Here is an 18,856-nt window from a genome sequence, read left to right as displayed (position 1 = left end):
CACTGCAGTTTGATTGACTTTAATTGGAATGCACTATAAAAAACATTTCATTTTGGAACCAAACTCTTAAAGCCTTTAGTCCATATCTTGATGTAACATGTCATTGCGCCTGCACGCTTTTTTGGTCCAAACTTAACTTCCAGTACACATCAACAAACAATAGAGTGCCTGTAGATTACACCAAACTAATAAGAACCATTACTTGACTAAACTTGGCTCTCCAATATTTTGAATTTAGACTGCAATACCAAGCTCACCTGCAAAATGTCAATGTCCCATATGTTTTCTTTAAATGTAACTAAGTTACAGACCCATTTTACAAAATGTAAAGTACATAGAACAAAATTCAACACATTGTTTATTTCATACAATTATTATAGAATCAAATAAAATTAGAAATCAATTGTAATGAAAACTAAATTCTACCTAAATTCTCATCAGTGCATATTTGTGCGAAGACAGCACCTAGTCCGTAAGCAGATGCATCAGTCGAAATGACCACTGGCATCTCCGGGTCAAATAGGGCAAGTGCAGGACTGTGTACTAGTAGGTCTTTTACATCAGCCAAGTTTTGTTGAGCTTCAAAAGAACAGCGAAATCCACTCTCATCTCTCAGGCATGCACGCAGATGCATCACCACGGAAGCGAAATTAGGAATGACTTTGTTGTCTCATGAAAGAAGACCCAGCAAACAACGCAAACTGGACAACATCCGCTAGTGCCGATGCATTATTGCAGAGAGAAGTTCCTGATCCAACTGAAGACCCTGTGAAGTCACCATGTTGCCTAAAAACTTCAAGATCTGTTTTCTGAATTGACATTTAGACTCATTCAACACCGACCCAGGATCTTTGAGACATTGCAGACACAGACAGTTATATTATAGATAATAGAAACCCGTTTAGCGGCGCAGATTATTTTTCTTTTTCAAGTGCTTTTGCCGCCCCCCACGTGTCGTGAAAATTTAAACCGCCACTAATTTCCAGCTTGGGCTGTAAAACCTCCTCCACTCCGTCCTTCATCAGCATTGCCGACTGACAGCTCAACCTGCGATAAGCCCCGCCTCCTGAGGAAGAACGCCCACATGAATGATTGACACATCGCCACATCACATCTCATGCATCCCTTGGTTTAATTATAGTGAAAGTGTTTTACCTTTTGTGTTTAGTTTTACTACAAACATTGTTGTTTGGATGTGAGGTGAGTAGCTACATTTATGGTTTAACTACAAACAAAACAAAATCCTTTGTTGTTAATTGTTCATATTCGTCAGGGATATAATGTCATTTTTTATTCGTTAGTGTAGGCTAAATTAAAGTAAATTATTCTGGGTTTTTTAGCCTTATGAAAATTAACCATGGTTTATAATAATAAAAGTGTAATTGCCATGTTTTCGCGTACTGATCACCATTTTCACTACAAATAACACAGTTAAACTATTGTTACCAAAGTAATAACCAATAGTGGATTAAAACAAAAGGGAGCACGTGAAATAGTTCATAATATTTTTAATGTTATCCTCTGATCACACTGATCATGTTATCACTAAAATGCAAATGGACCAAAACACATTTATCTCGTGAAATCGAAAGAAATGTTGCGCTTCACTCACACGAGTCTCTCAAATGTGCCAGGGCTCAGCTGCTCTACTGCGCCACGTGGTTCTTGCAAATCGGAATGACCCATCGCGCTCTTCTCAGCCAATCGGTTGCGAGGGTGTGCGCAGACATGTGAAGATGAACGAGGAGAGGCGGACGCGCACATGTTCGGTTTATCCACCGAAGCTGGATACAAACTGCAGGTGACTTCACATGGGTTTTGTGCCCACATAATCTATACGCATTCATATAAATCAGGTCTAAATTAAATATTGTCATTTTAATCAGTTTCTTACAGAACGGACTGCTTTTGCAAGAAAGGTATGGGGGGGGGGCAAAGCATAGACGGCTCACATATATGATAATAAATACATATAAAATAGTGTTTCAGCAGAAATGACCGGTGTGAGAATCTGGATTTCGTCCTGTCCTCCACAAATACTGCATCTGTGTTTATTCCAATATTCATCATATGTATTCATTCCTTTATCTTATTATTCACTTCTATTCATATAAGATGTGCCTTACTTTCTTGTTGTTTAACCTCGTTGAAAGTTGTATCGGATCTTATGCTGTCTTATGTTGATATAAGCATCTGTTGTTCTCCATCTCAAGGTTCCTAATGAAGCCTAGGGACAATTGTTTTGTTATTGTAATTTTAAATATGTAATCATATCTGATTGTTCAGGAGGAAAGACTAAACAGAAAGTCTGGTGATTTTCCACTGTTTTGGTGGTTTTATATGACCCGTCCTGATGAAAGCTTATAAGTATTAGTCCTTAACAATAAACTTTGGACTCTGATTGAACAAGCACTTGTGTCTGTGGAAAACTTTGTCTCCAGGCCTGAAACTCTGTGTGTTCAATCGATTAGACTCTTCAACCTTAGAATATTGTTTAGACAAGGGGACGGAAGAATTTTACATTCTTTCAACCGGGAATAACCATTTTGAAGCAGTATGGTCGGTTCATCTGTAGGAAATTATCTACACAATTTTCATATATTACCCTTCACCGTAATTTTCACTACCATGAAATATCTTGTATGCGGACAATGTTGAAGCTACAGTTGAAAGAAAAAGTATGTGAACCCTTTGGGCTTACTTGGATTTCTTCATAAATTGGTCATAAAATGTGTTCTGATCTTCATCTAAGACACAACAATAGAAAAACACAGTCTGCTTAAACTAATACCGCACAAACATTATACGTTTTCAGGTTTTTATTGAACACAACATGTAAACATTCATAGTGCAGGGTGGAAAAAGTATGTGAACCTTTGGGTTTAATAACTGGTTGTCCCTCCTTTGGCAGCAATAACCTCAACCAAACGTTTCCTATAGTTGCAGATCAGACCTGCACAAAGGTCAGGAGAAATTTTGGACCATTCCTCTTTACAAAAGTGTTTCAGTTCAGCAATATTCTTGGGATGTCTGGTGTGAATCGCTCTCTTGAGGTCATGCCACAGCATCTCAATCGGTTTCAGGTCAGGACTCTGACTGGGCCACTCCAGAAGGCGTATTTTCTTCTGTTGAAGCCATTCTGTTGTTGATTTACTTCTATGCTTTGGGTCATTGTCCTGTTGCATCGTCCATCCTCTGTTTAGCTTCAGTTGGCGGACAGATGGTCTTAAGTTTTCCTTCAAAATGTCTTGATAAACTTTGGAATTCATTTTTCCATCGATGACAGTAATCCGTCCAGGGCCTGAGGCAGCAAAGCAGCCCCAAACCATGATGCCCCCTCCACCATATTTCACAGTTGGGATTAGGTTTTGATGTTGGTGTGCTGTGCCTTTTGTTCTCCACACATAGCGTTGTGTGTTCCTTCCAAACAACTCAATTTTGGTTTCATCTGTCCACAGAACGTTTTGCCAGTAGTGCTGTGGAACATCCAGGTGCTCTTTTGCAAACTTCAAACGTGCTGCAATGTTTTTTTTGGACAGCAGTGGCTTCCTCCGTGGTGTCCTCCCATGAGGTCCATTCTTGTTTAATGTTTTCCTTATTGTAGATTTGTCAATAAAAATGTTAGCATGTGCCAGAGATTTCTGTAAGTGTTTAGCTGACACTATAGGATTCTTCTTCACCTCATTGAGCATTCTGCGCTGTGCTCTTGCAGTCAGCTTTACAGGACGACCACGCCTAGGGAGTGTAGCAACAGTGCTGAACTTTCTCCATTTGTAGACAATCTGTTTTACCGTGGACACATGGACATCAAGGCTTTTAGATATACTTTTGTAGCCCTTTCCAGCTTTATGTAAGTCAACAATTCTTGATCGTAGGTCTTCTGGGAGCTCTTTTGTGCGAGGCATGGTTCACATCAGACAACGCTTCTTCAGAACAGCAAACTCAAAACTGGTGTGTGTTTTTTATTGGACAGGCCAGCTTTAATCAACACATCCAATCTCATCACATTGATTGAACCCCAGGTTGGCTGACTCCTGGCTCCAATTAGCTCTTGGAGAAGTCATTAGCCTAGGGTTTCTCATACTTTTTCCACCCTGCACTATGAATGTTTACATGTGTTCAATAAAAACATATGTTTGTGCGGTATTAGTTTAAGCAGACTGTTTCTCTATTGTTGTGACTTAGATGAAGATCAGAACACATTTTATGACCAATTTATGATGAAATCCAAGTAAGCCCAAAGGGTTTACATACTTTTTCTTTCAACTGTATAATAGATAAATGACCCAGCATGACACTAAGCTGATTTGGTGTAAACTGCATTTGCTTATGACCGTTTGTGGACCGAATTACGGTTAACAAATGAAAGTTATTTTGTTTGGATAGAAATTCAGTTCCAAATGTCAAAAACACTAACATCTGTCCACACTTAAATTAATCTAAAATCTTCGCTTTGATGTTATTATGAGTGGTGGTATTGGGCGTTTTATTCTTCACTCAGATTTGGCAACCTGCTTGCACATGGCCCCTGTTAAAATGTGATGTGAGAAATGGCGTCCACCGCTCCTTCAAGAGGAATAACATACATTTTACACACAGAGAAATATGACAAGGTTGTAAGAGAATGATTTCCATTGCACTTTTCCAAAGCCGACATTATATTTTTATTTTGCACAATTAAAAAAAAAAAAAAAAAAACTGGCAAAACACTTAAAAACACTACACGTCTCAAAGTGCTTTAATTCCACAAGACACCTTTTCCAATACATAAAGTTTTCACCAGAAGCATTGATAAACACTTAAAAGCTACATCAGACAAATACAAAATTATTTTGTTTTTTTACATCAAGTGGCATAAGATTGTTATAAAAAAGTAACAATTCAGTCCAATAAACCGTTTCATGGAAGTGTTCTTTAAATTTCACAGACATTTGTACAACACCTTCAACACTCCTGACTGGTCAAATTTCTTGCTCTCCTCAGACAACCTTGTGAACCCCATCCTGAAACCTCTTTTGTTCATGCTGTCCTCTTTGTGGTTCTGTTGGGGCTTCACGTCTGGGTGCACGGCAGTCCTAGTAGGCCAGGTGTGGTCTTGAGGGCTGGGTGCATACTGACATGGAGGGTCTGTATGGTGGAAAACTTGATGAAGGTGGCACGGGTCTCATGCCCATGTGCTCTGGCTGCTGACATAGCCATGATCTGCATTATACTGAAGAGAATGGCTTCACTGCAAAAATGGGAAATGAAAAATCATGCAATAAATATCTCAGATCAAACATTGAGATACACAATGCCATTAAAGTGTTTATATTTTTAATGAACTCGAATGGCAACATGCAGAACAGTTGAAACATTGCATCATAACACTCCTCTATAGGGTAAATTAAGCAGGAATTTTATATTTCAATGTCTAAATTTGAGAGGGCTAAAAACAGCACGGACAACTTTAGAATGTTAAAAGTATTGAGGCCCAACAGTTCTTAAACGGTTTTATTCTACACAACAGCTAGTAATACAATGAGTGCACGGTTAATGATAAACTTCAAAGAAAACAAATAGATAAACCTTTGTTTAGGGTATCCGAGAGCCCACCCAGGAGCACTCTTAAAGAAAATGCTAGATCTTAAACGAATGGTTGGGTCAAAACCAACCAGTAGCTTGAATTAAAATCCATATGAGAGCCAACCATGAAACAACCCAGCAAAATGCTGCTTAACCAGCCTATAGGGATATTTTAGGCAATACACCAGTCATTCTCTTAGCCGTTTTCACTTCAAATTGTGCATTGTATATTTGTTGTTTTTAAATTGCTTCAACCCAGAAAAAGGTTACTACATTAAATTAGAGATGCACTTTTCAGAAATGTTGCTGTTATTTACGATTCAACCAGGTTTATTCAATTAAATCTATATAGCGCTTTTTACAATTTTGCATTGTTGAAAACCAGCTGTACATTCAGGCAGTAGTTACTGAAGGAAAGAGCTCATTTAAAAAAAAATAAAGATACGGATTGCATGGTATTATTGCATTACCCCTTAATACAACGTACATTGATGAAACTGGGTTTATTATCTGACATTTCCATTTATAGGACTGTTAAGCTCTATATCAACTTTCATGGGATATATTTATCAGAAACTGATTATAATCTTTTGACTATTATTTTTACCTCTTAAGCCAGAAGAGTTTGACAAATGCATCAAATTTAAATGTTAAATGTTTCAAATTACATTCCATGCCCAATCTAATTTTTTAACAATCAATATTTTTAATATCATTATTGTTATGACTGATATTTTTATTGCAAATAAGCAATCAACTTCTGGTTGATGCTTCAAAAATAATATTATAATATGCATAGCATTAACACAATATCAGTATCATCTTTAAGATCTTGGTTATTTTTGCTGGGCTATGATATTATAATGTGCATAATATTTATGTGATAGTAATCAGTTAATAATAACTCTATTAGTTACTGGTGCTATATTAAGATAAGCATCAACGCACTATCGGTAATCATGGTTCATAATATACGGTTAAAAGGTTAATGTCTTCAGAGTTTCATAAAATATAAGGGCTTCAGGGTCAGTTAAAAGCTCAAACAAAAAGGAACACTTAAGTACAAACAATCTGTAAACATTCATAAGCAGTCATTTCTCCTAACCTGCCTATATGGATACTGGCGGCAATACACCAGGCAGTCTCTCCCTCAGGAGACAGAGTTTCCTGCAGGACCCTGCGGGACAGACGGAGGGCAGCACCTGCCAGCTGAGCAGGTAGATAAACCACACACTGTCCCTCCAGAAGAGAGAGTTCCAACAGATACCGAGCCATCCAAACCACCTAAACAGGAAAGATTTGACAATATCAGTAAAAAGAGGGGCAACAAATTACATAGTTATATAATAATAGAAATAATCCAAACAAATACTTTCTTTCCCCTGTAAATGTACTTGCAGATTTAAAAATGTTTTAATGCACTATTGGTCCAAGATAAAAGCATCTGTCACCAAGCGCATAAATAGAAGTTCTGTTCGTTGCAGCCAGTCACAGTCCTCCTTTAACACAGTAAATGGTCAATTCAATTTGATAACCTACCTTGTCACTGCAGCGTGCTATAGAAGCAGAGATGAGAAGAAAGTGAAGTGGAGGGCAGTAATAGAGATCAAACTTGAGTCCAATTAAAACTCTCCTCTCCATCCGCAACAGCTGTTTCTTACTGTAAGCGTTCTCCATCAGATAGCACAGCTCGGACACCTAACAAACATATTCAAAATTGACATCTCAAAACACTGATAAATGCTGTCAAATTCACGTTTGTAGTTGAGAAACTCAAGTACCTCTGGTAAAAGACACTCCTCTTTCTTAGCAGCCAGGAAGAGGCAAACCACACCGAGCAACTGCAGACCAGTGATGGAGACTTTAATAAGTCGGAGTGCTCGATTCAACAGGTGAACTGCTAGATAGAGCGTTTCCTCAGAAAACTGAAACACTTCCTGAAGTGAGACAAACAAGTGTCTGTCAATAAAAAAAAAAAAAAAACCTACATTTGTAAAAGTGTGCGATTACTTTAGACAATACTCTACTGATCTAAAAATTGCATTGTTGCATTATAATTCAGTGCATCGGCTTATTTCCATTTGTTTTGTTTAATAAGTTCCAATGCACTCTATTGTTTTTTTCGCATCACGCCGGTGTAGACACGGTGTTAGCAGTTTATAATAATTGTCCTGCACATGACTGATATTAATAACTTAAAAAAAACTAACAACAAATAATCAATTCCGTGAAAATATCAACCTTACCATGAAAAAATTAAGTTTTTACCTGCGTTTTTTTACTATGGGAACAGCACAGATTTTGACATTTGGTGGTCCAAATACCCATGTGACATCTCTCTTCAAAATTGTAAAGCATTAGTTTTATTTTTAGAGCACGATTTTTCATAGTCAGATAAGTGCCATTTTCAGGATTGTCACATCCATAACGCTACACATTTCTCATAAATGGACACATGAAAATTAATATAAAGTAACTATTTTATGTTCAATAAAGAGGCATCCCTGCTACATTCATTTGGTATTATTGCTTCAGGATTGTGCATTTTATTGAAATGACTGAAATTTTTTGATGTTTAGACTATCAACAAGGGTTCAGTAAAAATATAAACGGATGGAATATAATCGAAACAAATTCATTCTCTGAGCATTTTTGTGTCACTTCCATAACTCAAAATGTCAAGTTAATAACGCTGGAATTGCCCAAATATAAATGACAGATGAATGACAAAATTGCTAAAAATAAATAATTTACAACAAACACAAAAACTAAAAATATAAGAAAATGCATCTGCAGCACTTACATGGACTTGAATTAGCCAATCCACTAGGATGGCTCTTGTAGTGTTAGTGAAAGGCTTGGGCAGGTCAGTGTTTGGGAGAGTGCAAAGCAGCTGACTTCTCTGTGACCGAAACACAACACACAGTGTAGGACACAGCATCTAAAGTCCAAAATAAACGTGTGTTGTGTGTACAGTGTCCTCACCATCATGTCTACGAAGATGTCCCAAGCGTAGGTTTTGTCATAGAGAAGCCCCAGCTTACTGATGGCCACCTCCACCTCTCTGCGCAGAAGACCAGGCATAAGTTCTCGCAGACTAGGTGGACCGGGTAACCGGTGAAGATACTTCAGCAAAGCCTCTTCTTCATAGACATCTAGTAGACAACACACACCAGGTAGGTTGAAAATGTCTACATTTCAAAAGGGTGCAAAAAAAAGGACAAATTACGTATACATTGGGAGAAAAAACGAATCCCAGTTATTAAACTTCAGCACATAATGATTTGTTAAGTTAAACTGAAACACTGAAAGGGATAATCGACCTGAAAATTTAAATTCCGTCACCATTTACTCACAGAGTTATTTTTAAGAATGTAGGACAGCAAACTGTTGTGGGGCACTTTTGACTACCATTTTCATTTTTCCTACAATGTTAGTCAATGGGGTCCAAGAACTGTTTGGTTACAAGCATGCGACCAAATATCTTTGTGTTAGACCAAACAAATATTCTCCATTTGTCCCAAATCTGCATAAACGTGAGTAATTCATAACAGAATTTTTATTATTGGGTAAACCATCCCTTGAAGGAGTGACCCAAGTCAAATGTAGAGATCAGAAGATTATGGCAATAGAGGGCTTGTTTTGACTTGGTCCAGAAAGCAAGCATCAAATCACCTGTAGACGCGGACTCATCTTGTTGAGCGTAGTCCATTATGATCCCATCCTCTGCAGAGATAGGAAGCCTTCGAACCTTTAAAAAAAGATATATTAAGATTATGCTGTTTGAGTATAGAACTTAAAACATGCCACGATATGACTTGTTGTAGCCATTTTTTACATTAGAGAGCTCAGATTACCCATCGATTCTCCGGAGCATGTTTGTAGCACTGCCCCAGTCGCACCTCCTCGCCTTCAAACACTCTGCGCTCCTTCAGAACACAGTGGTTTGCCCACGTCCTCAGGGGCAGCTGTTTTTCCTCAGTCTTTGTGTGAGCAAAACATTATTCATAAACAATCGGTTAATAAAGCATCTACACAAAGATACAGTTAAAAATCGGACATGGTCATTCAATTCAACCTAGTCCTTTTACCCAGCTAGAGACATGTGTCTTGCAAAATAGTAGCTGGCAATTGTGGAGAAAATTGTTATTACAAGCAGAAAATAAGATTATAAATGTTATAGATCTTCTCACCAAATGGAGGTCCAACAGTTGCCTGGAATCACAAAACCCAGTTCGAGCCATGATTCTCGTGGAAACTGTAGCTACCTTCACGCACTGAAACTGCAGCTGCACACTGACAGTTAATAAACACCTGTGCCACTAATTAACACTTCTTTAAGCTATGCCTTTAAACTACCTCCTGACCAATCCTGTTGCCACATTGTCTGATAGGCTGTTGCCATGGATATCCGGTGTATTAACTGAATAAAAACGAGTAAAGTTTGTTTCTGAGGAGTTTATAATAGCAATACAAGATTTTTCGTCTCCAAAATTGTATGATGTGTGTCAGCCTTCATCTTGATTTCCTTTCCAAACTAACCTAAGTGTTGAAAATGGGTTCAAATCCTACTTCAATGTTTGATTTTTAATTTGTTTTTATATATCCTAAATGATATCACATACAGAAAAAATCTTTATCTCCATCTTTTTGTACAAGCTGCGGAGTAAACAAACAACAATATAAAGTAATGATGCCAGATTTTAATCAGCATAGGTTAAGGGAAAATACTACTTTGTATAAATTAAAAACTGGTTGTTTACATTTAGCCACAAAAAAAGTGCTGGCCTTTCAGGACAACCCAGGCTCATTTATTAACACTACATAAGGAAGTTTACGTAAGTGTTTTAAAGTTGTTAGGGCACATCAACACTTGTATAGCAGTAAGACCTTTATATAAGATTTAAAAGGTAATACTTTATTGGCCAGTATTACAAAGTGGAATCTAGTCCTAAAATGTCATGTTTGAGTTGTCTTAACTGAAAATATCTTAAAGCAATATCTTGATAAATTGGTGTGTGTCCAGATGTAAAAAAAAGGAATGTTTTCAAAGATGACTGGCTAAATGTAGAGATCAGGATTTCTTAGCCCAAGTTTGCCCACCGGTGGATGAAAGCTGTATGTTCTATTGTGAAGTGGATCCGGTGGGTACATTTTGGTGTAGGGTAGAGTAAGACACACAGACGTTTTTTGTTAAAAGAATTTACTTGCATGAATGTCCTAATAGCAAAACATAACCCATACCACTTTGTAGCCAAACAAATGTCTCTGAAGTTGCTAAATACTTTGTCTCCCCCAATTTGTTTGCATCCCCATCACTAAGAAAAGCATATTGAGCATCAACGATGACATTCGTTATTGTTCTTCACAATCGGAACAGAACAGTCGATGGTTAAAGCTGCAAAATAATGTCATAAAGCTGATTTGTCCTACAGATATATACAAGGTAAAATGGTGAAATCATTTAAAGATCTTTGCCCCTTAAAAACCGTGTCCAAAAATATATTTGAACATCATGAACTGTGTGAACTACAGGGCGCATGTCTGGTGCAATGTTATATTTATCATGCGGCCATGTTTCATCTATAGCGGCCTTACTCAGTCAAGGCAAATTGGGCCATGTCCCAAAACCTAGTGAGCTGCCTACCTAGACAACACTTTTGGCAACAAATTCATCACAAAATCCGAGTATGCAACTCACCAGATTAACTAACAAATCTCAAGTCAGTCCTACAGAAGCACTTCGCTTCAGCCCTTCTGATGAACCAGTGAGGTGCTTTTTACATAAGTGTTAAAACATTTTCGATGGAGGGATGGTAATAAATATATCATGCTTCAAGAACAGCCATATCCCATACGAAAGGAAACTTCATTTCTGGTTGCAAATATATACCGAGACCACACACAAAACACATACAAGGATGTATAAACCAAGAACAAATGAAACGAAAGTTATTATTGCAATATATATTATATATATATATATATATATATATATATATCATATTTTATGAAGACAATTTTATTTCAGGTTGAAGTGGACAAAAGAAGAACAAAAAAAACTAATGATCCAATAAAATAATGAATAAAACAAAACAAACAAAACAGTTTGATGTTGCATACATAAAGCAGCTTTAAAAAGGCAAATGAAGAAAAGCAACTCACACGAAGCGGTGTGTTCTGACAGCTGCTGTCCAAAGAATGACACAAACTTTACACATCTGCAGATGAAGTTGAACATTGCCTCTCAAACATCCTACACATTTTGTACTACACTAGTGAAAAATGGAGAAATTAAAAGGCTGCGATGAATATGGTGTAGCACGCTGGTACATGCTGCAGGTTTCCAGTTTGCAATAGGAGGTGGGTTTATTACTCAACGGTCAGCGTGCTAACCCAGTAGCTTTTGCGGTTAAATAACAGGGCGTTCAAATCTCAGAATCAATGCCTGCGAAACTGTAGAGGGGATGATGATAACATGATTGCCGGTTTGTATGTTACGCTAATCTTGAAACAAACAGACCCCTGGGGAAGCGGATTAAAACTGGAAAATGCCCCTCCAGAACATGCCTGGTTTGGGAAGGAAACCTTGACCTCCCTATTTACAAGCTCCAACTGTCTTTCTCTCTTTTCCCTTTAAAACACAAATGTTATCACTTCTATAGTGTGCGAGTTCCCCCATGAAACCATGATCGATCCCACCCCTTGTTCTACTCCCTATGCCCATGTACAAAACACGAAAAGACACTGTTTAAGATGGAGATAAAGAACACGCATCCATTCACCCATTCAAGCAGATTCACACGCACGCCCAGCAGTCCACGTGCCGCCCGGGGAGCTAAACAGCACTTTATCCTCTCTGTGTTACCCACCATCAGAACTCCTGCAGTAAAAACAGTTGACACTATTGGTAACTGCTAGATCCAGAAAGAGCACTTGTACGATTGCGGAAGTATGGCTTTAAAACTGTGACCATCTGTGGGAAAACATCCGTATGATTCGTTTTCACCAGTTCCCATGAGCTGATTTAGTGTGTGGAACAGTTGAGGGTTTTTGTCCTGTAGTGCAGTGTTCTGAGAGTGTGCGTGTCCTGAAACCTGCTGGTAGCGAACCGTTCTCTTCTTGGTACCTGATTGTTTGGATGTTTTTTTTATTTATTCGGTAGATTGTGTTGCAGTGTGTAGTTCAGGCTATGACTGGCGTGTTGTAAAGCCAATCAGAAACCAGGACTGGCCAGAAGGTACCACCTGTACAGGACCGCTCACAGATGCTGTAGTCCTGCCTAGAAGCCGCTCCTTTAGAAGGCCGGGCTGCTGGTGCATGTGTCCTTTTTTGTGTGTATGGGAGGGGCGTCTGCTTTGCTGGTAAGGGTGAGAGAGTAGGAGAGGATGATCACTCCCGCACGCTGGCTGAGTAGGAGAACTGCGAGAAGTGTGTGCGTGTGTCTGGGTCCTCTGCATCGAGACTGTCATCTGCATGCGATACAAATAATATATGTAAGAGACAGTTACCCAGCTATTCCTTTATGGTTCTGAATGTGTGATATTTCTCTGTAATCACATTTCAAACTTGCGAGACTGTCAAAAAACAAACAGCAGTGTTGAATAATTGAGTAGCTTCTCACGCCACAGAGTTATTTTTCAAAGACAGACTGGTTAACAAAAAGGCGATTTCGCACGCACTTGAGCGTGTTTCGTGAGCACTTGCATGTAGACGGAGAAACTGAGGTACTCACATTGGTCAGGAGGCGTGACAGTGATGGTCTGCGCAGTGAACTCGTCGTCAAAGTAGCGCGTGTCCGTCTCTGAGGTCACTTGTGGCTTGAAAGGTGGGATGAGCTGCAGATGAAACGAAAAGATGACTGTTTATCTGTTTATCTTTTAAACACTCTACGGTGAATATCTGCATTGGTTTTCGTTGCTTCTACCTTCTTTTGAAGGACATCTTGCCAGTTGATGGAACTGAAGAACTTGTGTGTCATCACTTCTTTGGCATCATCAGGACTTCCACCTAGCCTTTAAAACATCCACGTGGTAAAAATGAAGAGTCTGTCAACTCAAACACCCTCTATATAACTCAAAGAGAAGCTCCCCTCACCTCTGTTTAGGGTCTTTCTTGAGCAGGCCAGCCAGCAGGGATTTGGCCTCAGGCGAGAGATTTCTGGGAAAACGAATCTCCTCCATTAAAATGAGCTCGAACAGACGCTCGTGGTCCTGATTATAGAACGGCAGCCGTCCGCACATCATTTCATACATGACCACTCCAAGACCCCACCAATCTACGGCACGACCGTAATCGTTGTCTTCTAATACCTACTCTCAGAGAAAAAGAAAAGGACAGAACAGAGAAGTAAAGAAATTTGGTCCGTAAATTTATTGACTATTAACATTTACGCACTTAGCAGACGCTTTTATCCAAAGTGGCTTTAGCGATATTACCTTGTTATGTCACGAGCCAGTAGCCAGACTGATAACTACACACAGACTGGAAGTTAACGTATGGCGTACTGCGTGTGCGAATGATAAAACTAAACTGCTCTAAACTACTCTTGAGGAAAGTAGACTTATTTTTTATAGGGGTCATATGGTGCAAATACGTGTTTTTATGTGTCTTTGGTGTGTTAAAAATTGTCAATGCATGTATAAGACACGTAAACTTGCAAAAAATTTAAGTGTCAGAACATTCTATCTAAAAGCGAATGCTCACCCAGACCCAGCTTATCAGAGCGATGAGCTTTGTGAAAAATCCAAGCCTTTCAGAGAGGCGGGGCAAAGAAGAGATACAAACATGCACTGTATGTGGAAAATAAAGCGTTTTTTAATCTTAAATCGTGTATACGAATTGCATTACATACATAAGACAAACCATGATATTTGTTTTGGCAGTGTCATATGACCACTTTAATGTACTTCTAAGAAATATACTTTCCCATTAAAAGTCACCTCATTAAATGGGTTTTCATGTAACTTCAACGATGATAATTATCATTAATAATCTATAGTTTGCAGATAAGTACCATAATTACATTTAAATGCACCAACATCAACCAGGGATAAATTAAAGTGTGTAAACTCTTCCGAATATTTTAAAAAGTCCAAACTACTTTCAAACTCATTTGCTGCCAGCCTCTTTAAAAAAAAAAAGTTGCCAGCCTACGCCAGCGTTTTTTAACACTTTCACCTAATTTGAATGGCTCACAGTACATTTTCTGTAAAGAATATATGGACAAACAATATGTCAAATTTAAGAACAGAGTCTCAGCTTTTAAACAAAAGAAACCGTATTCTTCCATCTTTATTTGTTCGTTTTTTATCACCCCGTAGATGTGGGTAGGTTTCTTCAAAAATGAATCATTTTGATTAAACAGCTGAGATAATTAACGTTTTTTTCAAAGATTCCGGCCAGATTACATTCAGAACAATCATTAAAAACTGCTAAAACATATACGTTCTAGGTTCTGGGATTCTGTACTTTTTCCCAAAGGTGTGTAATAGCGCCACCTGCTGTACAACAGTACAAACACTGATTGCCATAATAACTCGTCTTTGGCGGGGAAGCATTTTTCTAAATGACGAGATAATTCGTCAATGGCGGGGAAATTAAGTATCATATTTTTTCTATTTAATTACGTAAAACAAAGCTTTAGGTTTCGGCATCAGCATCAATAAAGGAATTTAAAGAACTGTAGTGTACCTCAGGGGCAAGATACTCTGGGGTTCCACAAAACGTCTTCATGGTGGCCTCATTAGTAATGCCCTCTTTACACAGGCCAAAGTCTGTGATTTTAATGTGTCCATCTTTATCCAGCATTAGATTCTCCAGCTGCCGAGAGAAACGCATTTCAAACAGAATCAAGAAACAGATTCTGTCACTACCAAAAGGTTTTTATGATCTGACACAATTACATGACGTAGTTCTCGTAACTTTGTTTGACAACAACAACATAGAGTAATAAAAATGAGGAAACCTTTAAGTCCCTGTAGACGACATCTTTAGAGTGTAGATATTCCAACGCTGAAACGATTTCGGCACCATAGAAGCGAGCTCGGTCTTCTGTAAACACACGCTCTCGTGACAGGTGAAAAAAAAGCTGGTGTGAAATGGAGAAAGAGAGCAGAACATTTTTAGAGAAAGACTGATAAAAGCTTGGGTTTTTGTAATACATGGCCGTATATGACAAACCTCGCCACCATTCGCATACTCCATGACGAAACACAGCCGGTCACGGGTTTGGAAGGCATATTTTAGTGTCTGCATTAAAAGAACAATCGTGAAAAATTGTAGTGTAGAGCAAAGATGATTGTACAAGTAAAACAACAGCAGCAGCCTCAATGAACCCACCGTAAGGAAAGGGTGCCTTGTGCTCTGCAAGACTCTGCTCTCTGTGATTGTGTGTGCAACTTCATCCTGAAACAGACGATAAGAACACGGCACCTTGAGTCTCACACAAGCCATTGAAGAGCATTTGAAAATGCTTGATCTACAGCATGTCCAGCCCACCTTAGCGATGATGACTTCCTTGCGTAGGATTTTCATAGCATAGTACATGCCAGTGGCCTTTTCCCTCACCAGAATCACCTTCCCAAACGTGCCTTTACCAAGCAGTTTTAGGTAGTCAAAATCACTCATTGTCTAAAGAGTGAAAAAAAGAGGATCATAAAACAAAATTCTGTATGACTATATGGGCCATTCTACAGAATTGGTGCAAAATCTGAATTGAAGACATCATAAACAAAAAAAATTCTCAGAATTTTTTATGGATGCAAATTGTATAATATCAAAGGCACCATTTCTAGTGATTGTGCAGTTCATTTTCATATTGTAATTTTAGAAAGTTTTGAAATATTCTTCCTCTCCCCAAATTATCTCACTACCAAAACAGAATAATATTTAATTTAATAAGAAGGATTATGTACATATTAAGATATTGTTTAAATCTATTTTTAAAAAATGTTTCCACATGTTAATTTTTTTAACAATATTTCAAGTGTTATTTATGAGATTTGTTGCATTTCGAATTCAATCTTTCTTTGAAATCAGTACGATCAATTGTATGCCTTTTACAGTCAATGGTTAATTAGTTTATATATACATTTAACCAAAGCTTTCATTACATCTTAGTTGATAATTTAATATACCTTTTTTAATATATATTTTTGACAAAACATCTTATGTTTCAGTCGTGACACACACATTTTCAGTAGTGATGATAATATTTTGGAAGAGATCACAATGTTTTATTTGCAGAGCTGAATCAGACTTTCAATATTTTATGTTTATACAAATAACTAACTATGTTTAACATACGCAGCCAGCACATATAGCGGACACACATCTGACTGTAAATATCTAATAAAATAACAACAGCTCACACACTATATCACTACTAAAACATACTAAAATACTAATGATTTGCATTACTGTACAGAGTTTTTTTATTTCCACAAATAAATGCTTAAGTGCCATTTTTCTCACCACTGATTTTTTTTTGGTAGTGACGTTTTTGGTGGTGACAATTTTTTTGTACATTTGAGCCTAGCTCAGCACATGGTTAGCAAGCAAGGTTCTGAACATACGTACACATTAAAAAACAAAATTTAATGGAAAAATGCCCAGAATTACAGAAAAAATATGTTTGGTTGAGACATTCCTTAGAGTTACAGACAGATTTGAGACTTTTGAACACTTTACTTTACAAAATTAGGGATGCACCGAAATGACAATTCTTGTCTGAAGGCGAAGAAAAATGAAACACTTGACCAAACGCAGAATACCGAACATTGCTTTTCGAATTGTTTCTATTGATTTAACCAATTTTTTGCAATTGCTTATAACTATTGCATAGACTGAATGGTCAAAATACTTTAAATATTTTGTCTTGCTTTTCAATATAATACAAAATAACTAGGAATAAAATTGAGCAAAACATGTAGGCTAAATAATAAAAAAAAAATAGCCCTCTCCCTTCTTGGATATCATATAATAGGCCTATGATTGACTGCTGAAAGAACAACAAAACACTTAAAAAACTGATATTGATTTGCATTTGGAAACCGGAAGTAGTAAGTTTTACACATCGATTTTAAATCGACTTTCTTATGTTATGTGTGTAGCATGTTAGCGGCTGTTGTTTACATAGTCGCTGCTAAACCTGAAACATTGTCCAAAGACAGGTGATAAGTCACTGAAGCCACTGTTAGTGGTAAAACGCATCGCGTTTCAGAAGACTTGTGACCGACATAATTTCTGTAAAGCTTATTCATTACACCGAAAGAAAGTTATAGCAGTATCTTTCTCGGTGAGTTCAGTGTTTTCTCGTATGTCCTAAGTGTGACGAAACTTTGAGAGGATAGAAACAAAGTTTGCATTTGTAAGCCAATGAGGTTACGCAGAAATTGCCACTCACAAAGTAATAACACCTGGTTGCTGACCTTTACATACCTGTCTGTCATATACAAGTACTCTGAATGCATGTTTATGACTATATCCTTGTTTATGTCTATTGGTTATATGCACTCACATGATTTATCATCAATGGCCAACATTTCATACAGCAAATGGTCAGAATATGTTGGTGTATATATGTTTTTGTCTTTTCCATTTAGTTCATATTCATGAACAAGGGATTAAAGTGATTTTTATTGCAGTTAGTGTATGATTTTGGTTTGGGGAAGGCTTAACAGACGTTATTGCGCTTTCCACTACGGTATATGGCTTGTCTTGATCGCTTGCATGTGTGAGCGATCTATGTCATATTTTGCATACGGGGAGGGAAGCATTTGCATTTAAAGAGACACACACAAAAACAGCACGTTTTCCATTGCACCCATAAATGGCCATGTTCAACATGTTCGGAGGTGGAGAGCGCGCGCGCACACACACACGCACGCACCTACACACACGCACGCACACACACACAATACTCACAAATGCCTCTCCATAGTTACAATAAAATAAAATAAAAACGTTTCTGCATGTATTTTTTTCACCATGTTCTAACTTCATATGCTAACGTTAATAGGCTACTAATTTTAGCACGCTCTCAGTCCTGTCGGAAAAATACATTTACATTTATGCATTTGGCAGACGCTTTTATCCAAAGCGACTTACATTGCATTATCCTATACATTTATACATAGGTATGTGGAATCCCCTGGGATCGAAGCCACAACCTTGCGTTGCTAACGCAATGCTCTTACCACTGAGCTACAGGAAAGCTATACTGCTGTTCCCCATTATAAGGTAGCAAATAGTTAGTTAGTTACTTTTTAATATCATGTTTACTGCAACT

General features: G+C 37.8%; 2 protein-coding genes across 2 annotated transcripts in view; both read right to left on the bottom strand.

Annotated features, from left to right (window-relative positions):
• Nucleotides 1-4,657: 4,657 nt before the first annotated feature.
• ccnp (cyclin P) lies at nt 4,658-9,566 on the bottom strand (the record flags this gene model as incomplete). Its single annotated transcript, XM_056766820.1, has 8 exons — nt 4,658-5,230; nt 6,671-6,849; nt 7,105-7,263; nt 7,347-7,502; nt 8,369-8,467; nt 8,551-8,720; nt 9,241-9,316; nt 9,423-9,566. Coding segments are annotated over 8 exons (1,161 nt in total), but the record flags the coding sequence as incomplete, so codon positions are not given.
• Nucleotides 9,563-18,856, bottom strand: part of akt2 (v-akt murine thymoma viral oncogene homolog 2) — a 40,097-nt gene continuing 30,803 nt past the window's right edge. Inside the window, exons 6-14 of the mRNA XM_056766819.1 lie at nt 16,066-16,197; nt 15,907-15,972; nt 15,748-15,816; nt 15,533-15,655; nt 15,259-15,387; nt 13,663-13,877; nt 13,493-13,580; nt 13,301-13,403; nt 9,563-13,037 (exon numbers count right to left, since the gene is read on the bottom strand). Coding sequence (XP_056622797.1) covers nt 12,958-13,037; nt 13,301-13,403; nt 13,493-13,580; nt 13,663-13,877; nt 15,259-15,387; nt 15,533-15,655; nt 15,748-15,816; nt 15,907-15,972; nt 16,066-16,197 — 1,005 coding nt within the window. The 3' untranslated portion in view covers nt 9,563-12,957. The remainder of the gene's footprint in view (nt 13,038-13,300; nt 13,404-13,492; nt 13,581-13,662; nt 13,878-15,258; nt 15,388-15,532; nt 15,656-15,747; nt 15,817-15,906; nt 15,973-16,065; nt 16,198-18,856) is intronic.

The sequence above is a fragment of the Triplophysa dalaica genome, chromosome 14, assembly GCF_015846415.1.
Source record: "Triplophysa dalaica isolate WHDGS20190420 chromosome 14, ASM1584641v1, whole genome shotgun sequence".
NCBI lineage: Eukaryota > Metazoa > Chordata > Actinopteri > Cypriniformes > Nemacheilidae > Triplophysa > Triplophysa dalaica.
This window is presented reverse-complemented; position numbering and strand designations above follow the sequence as displayed.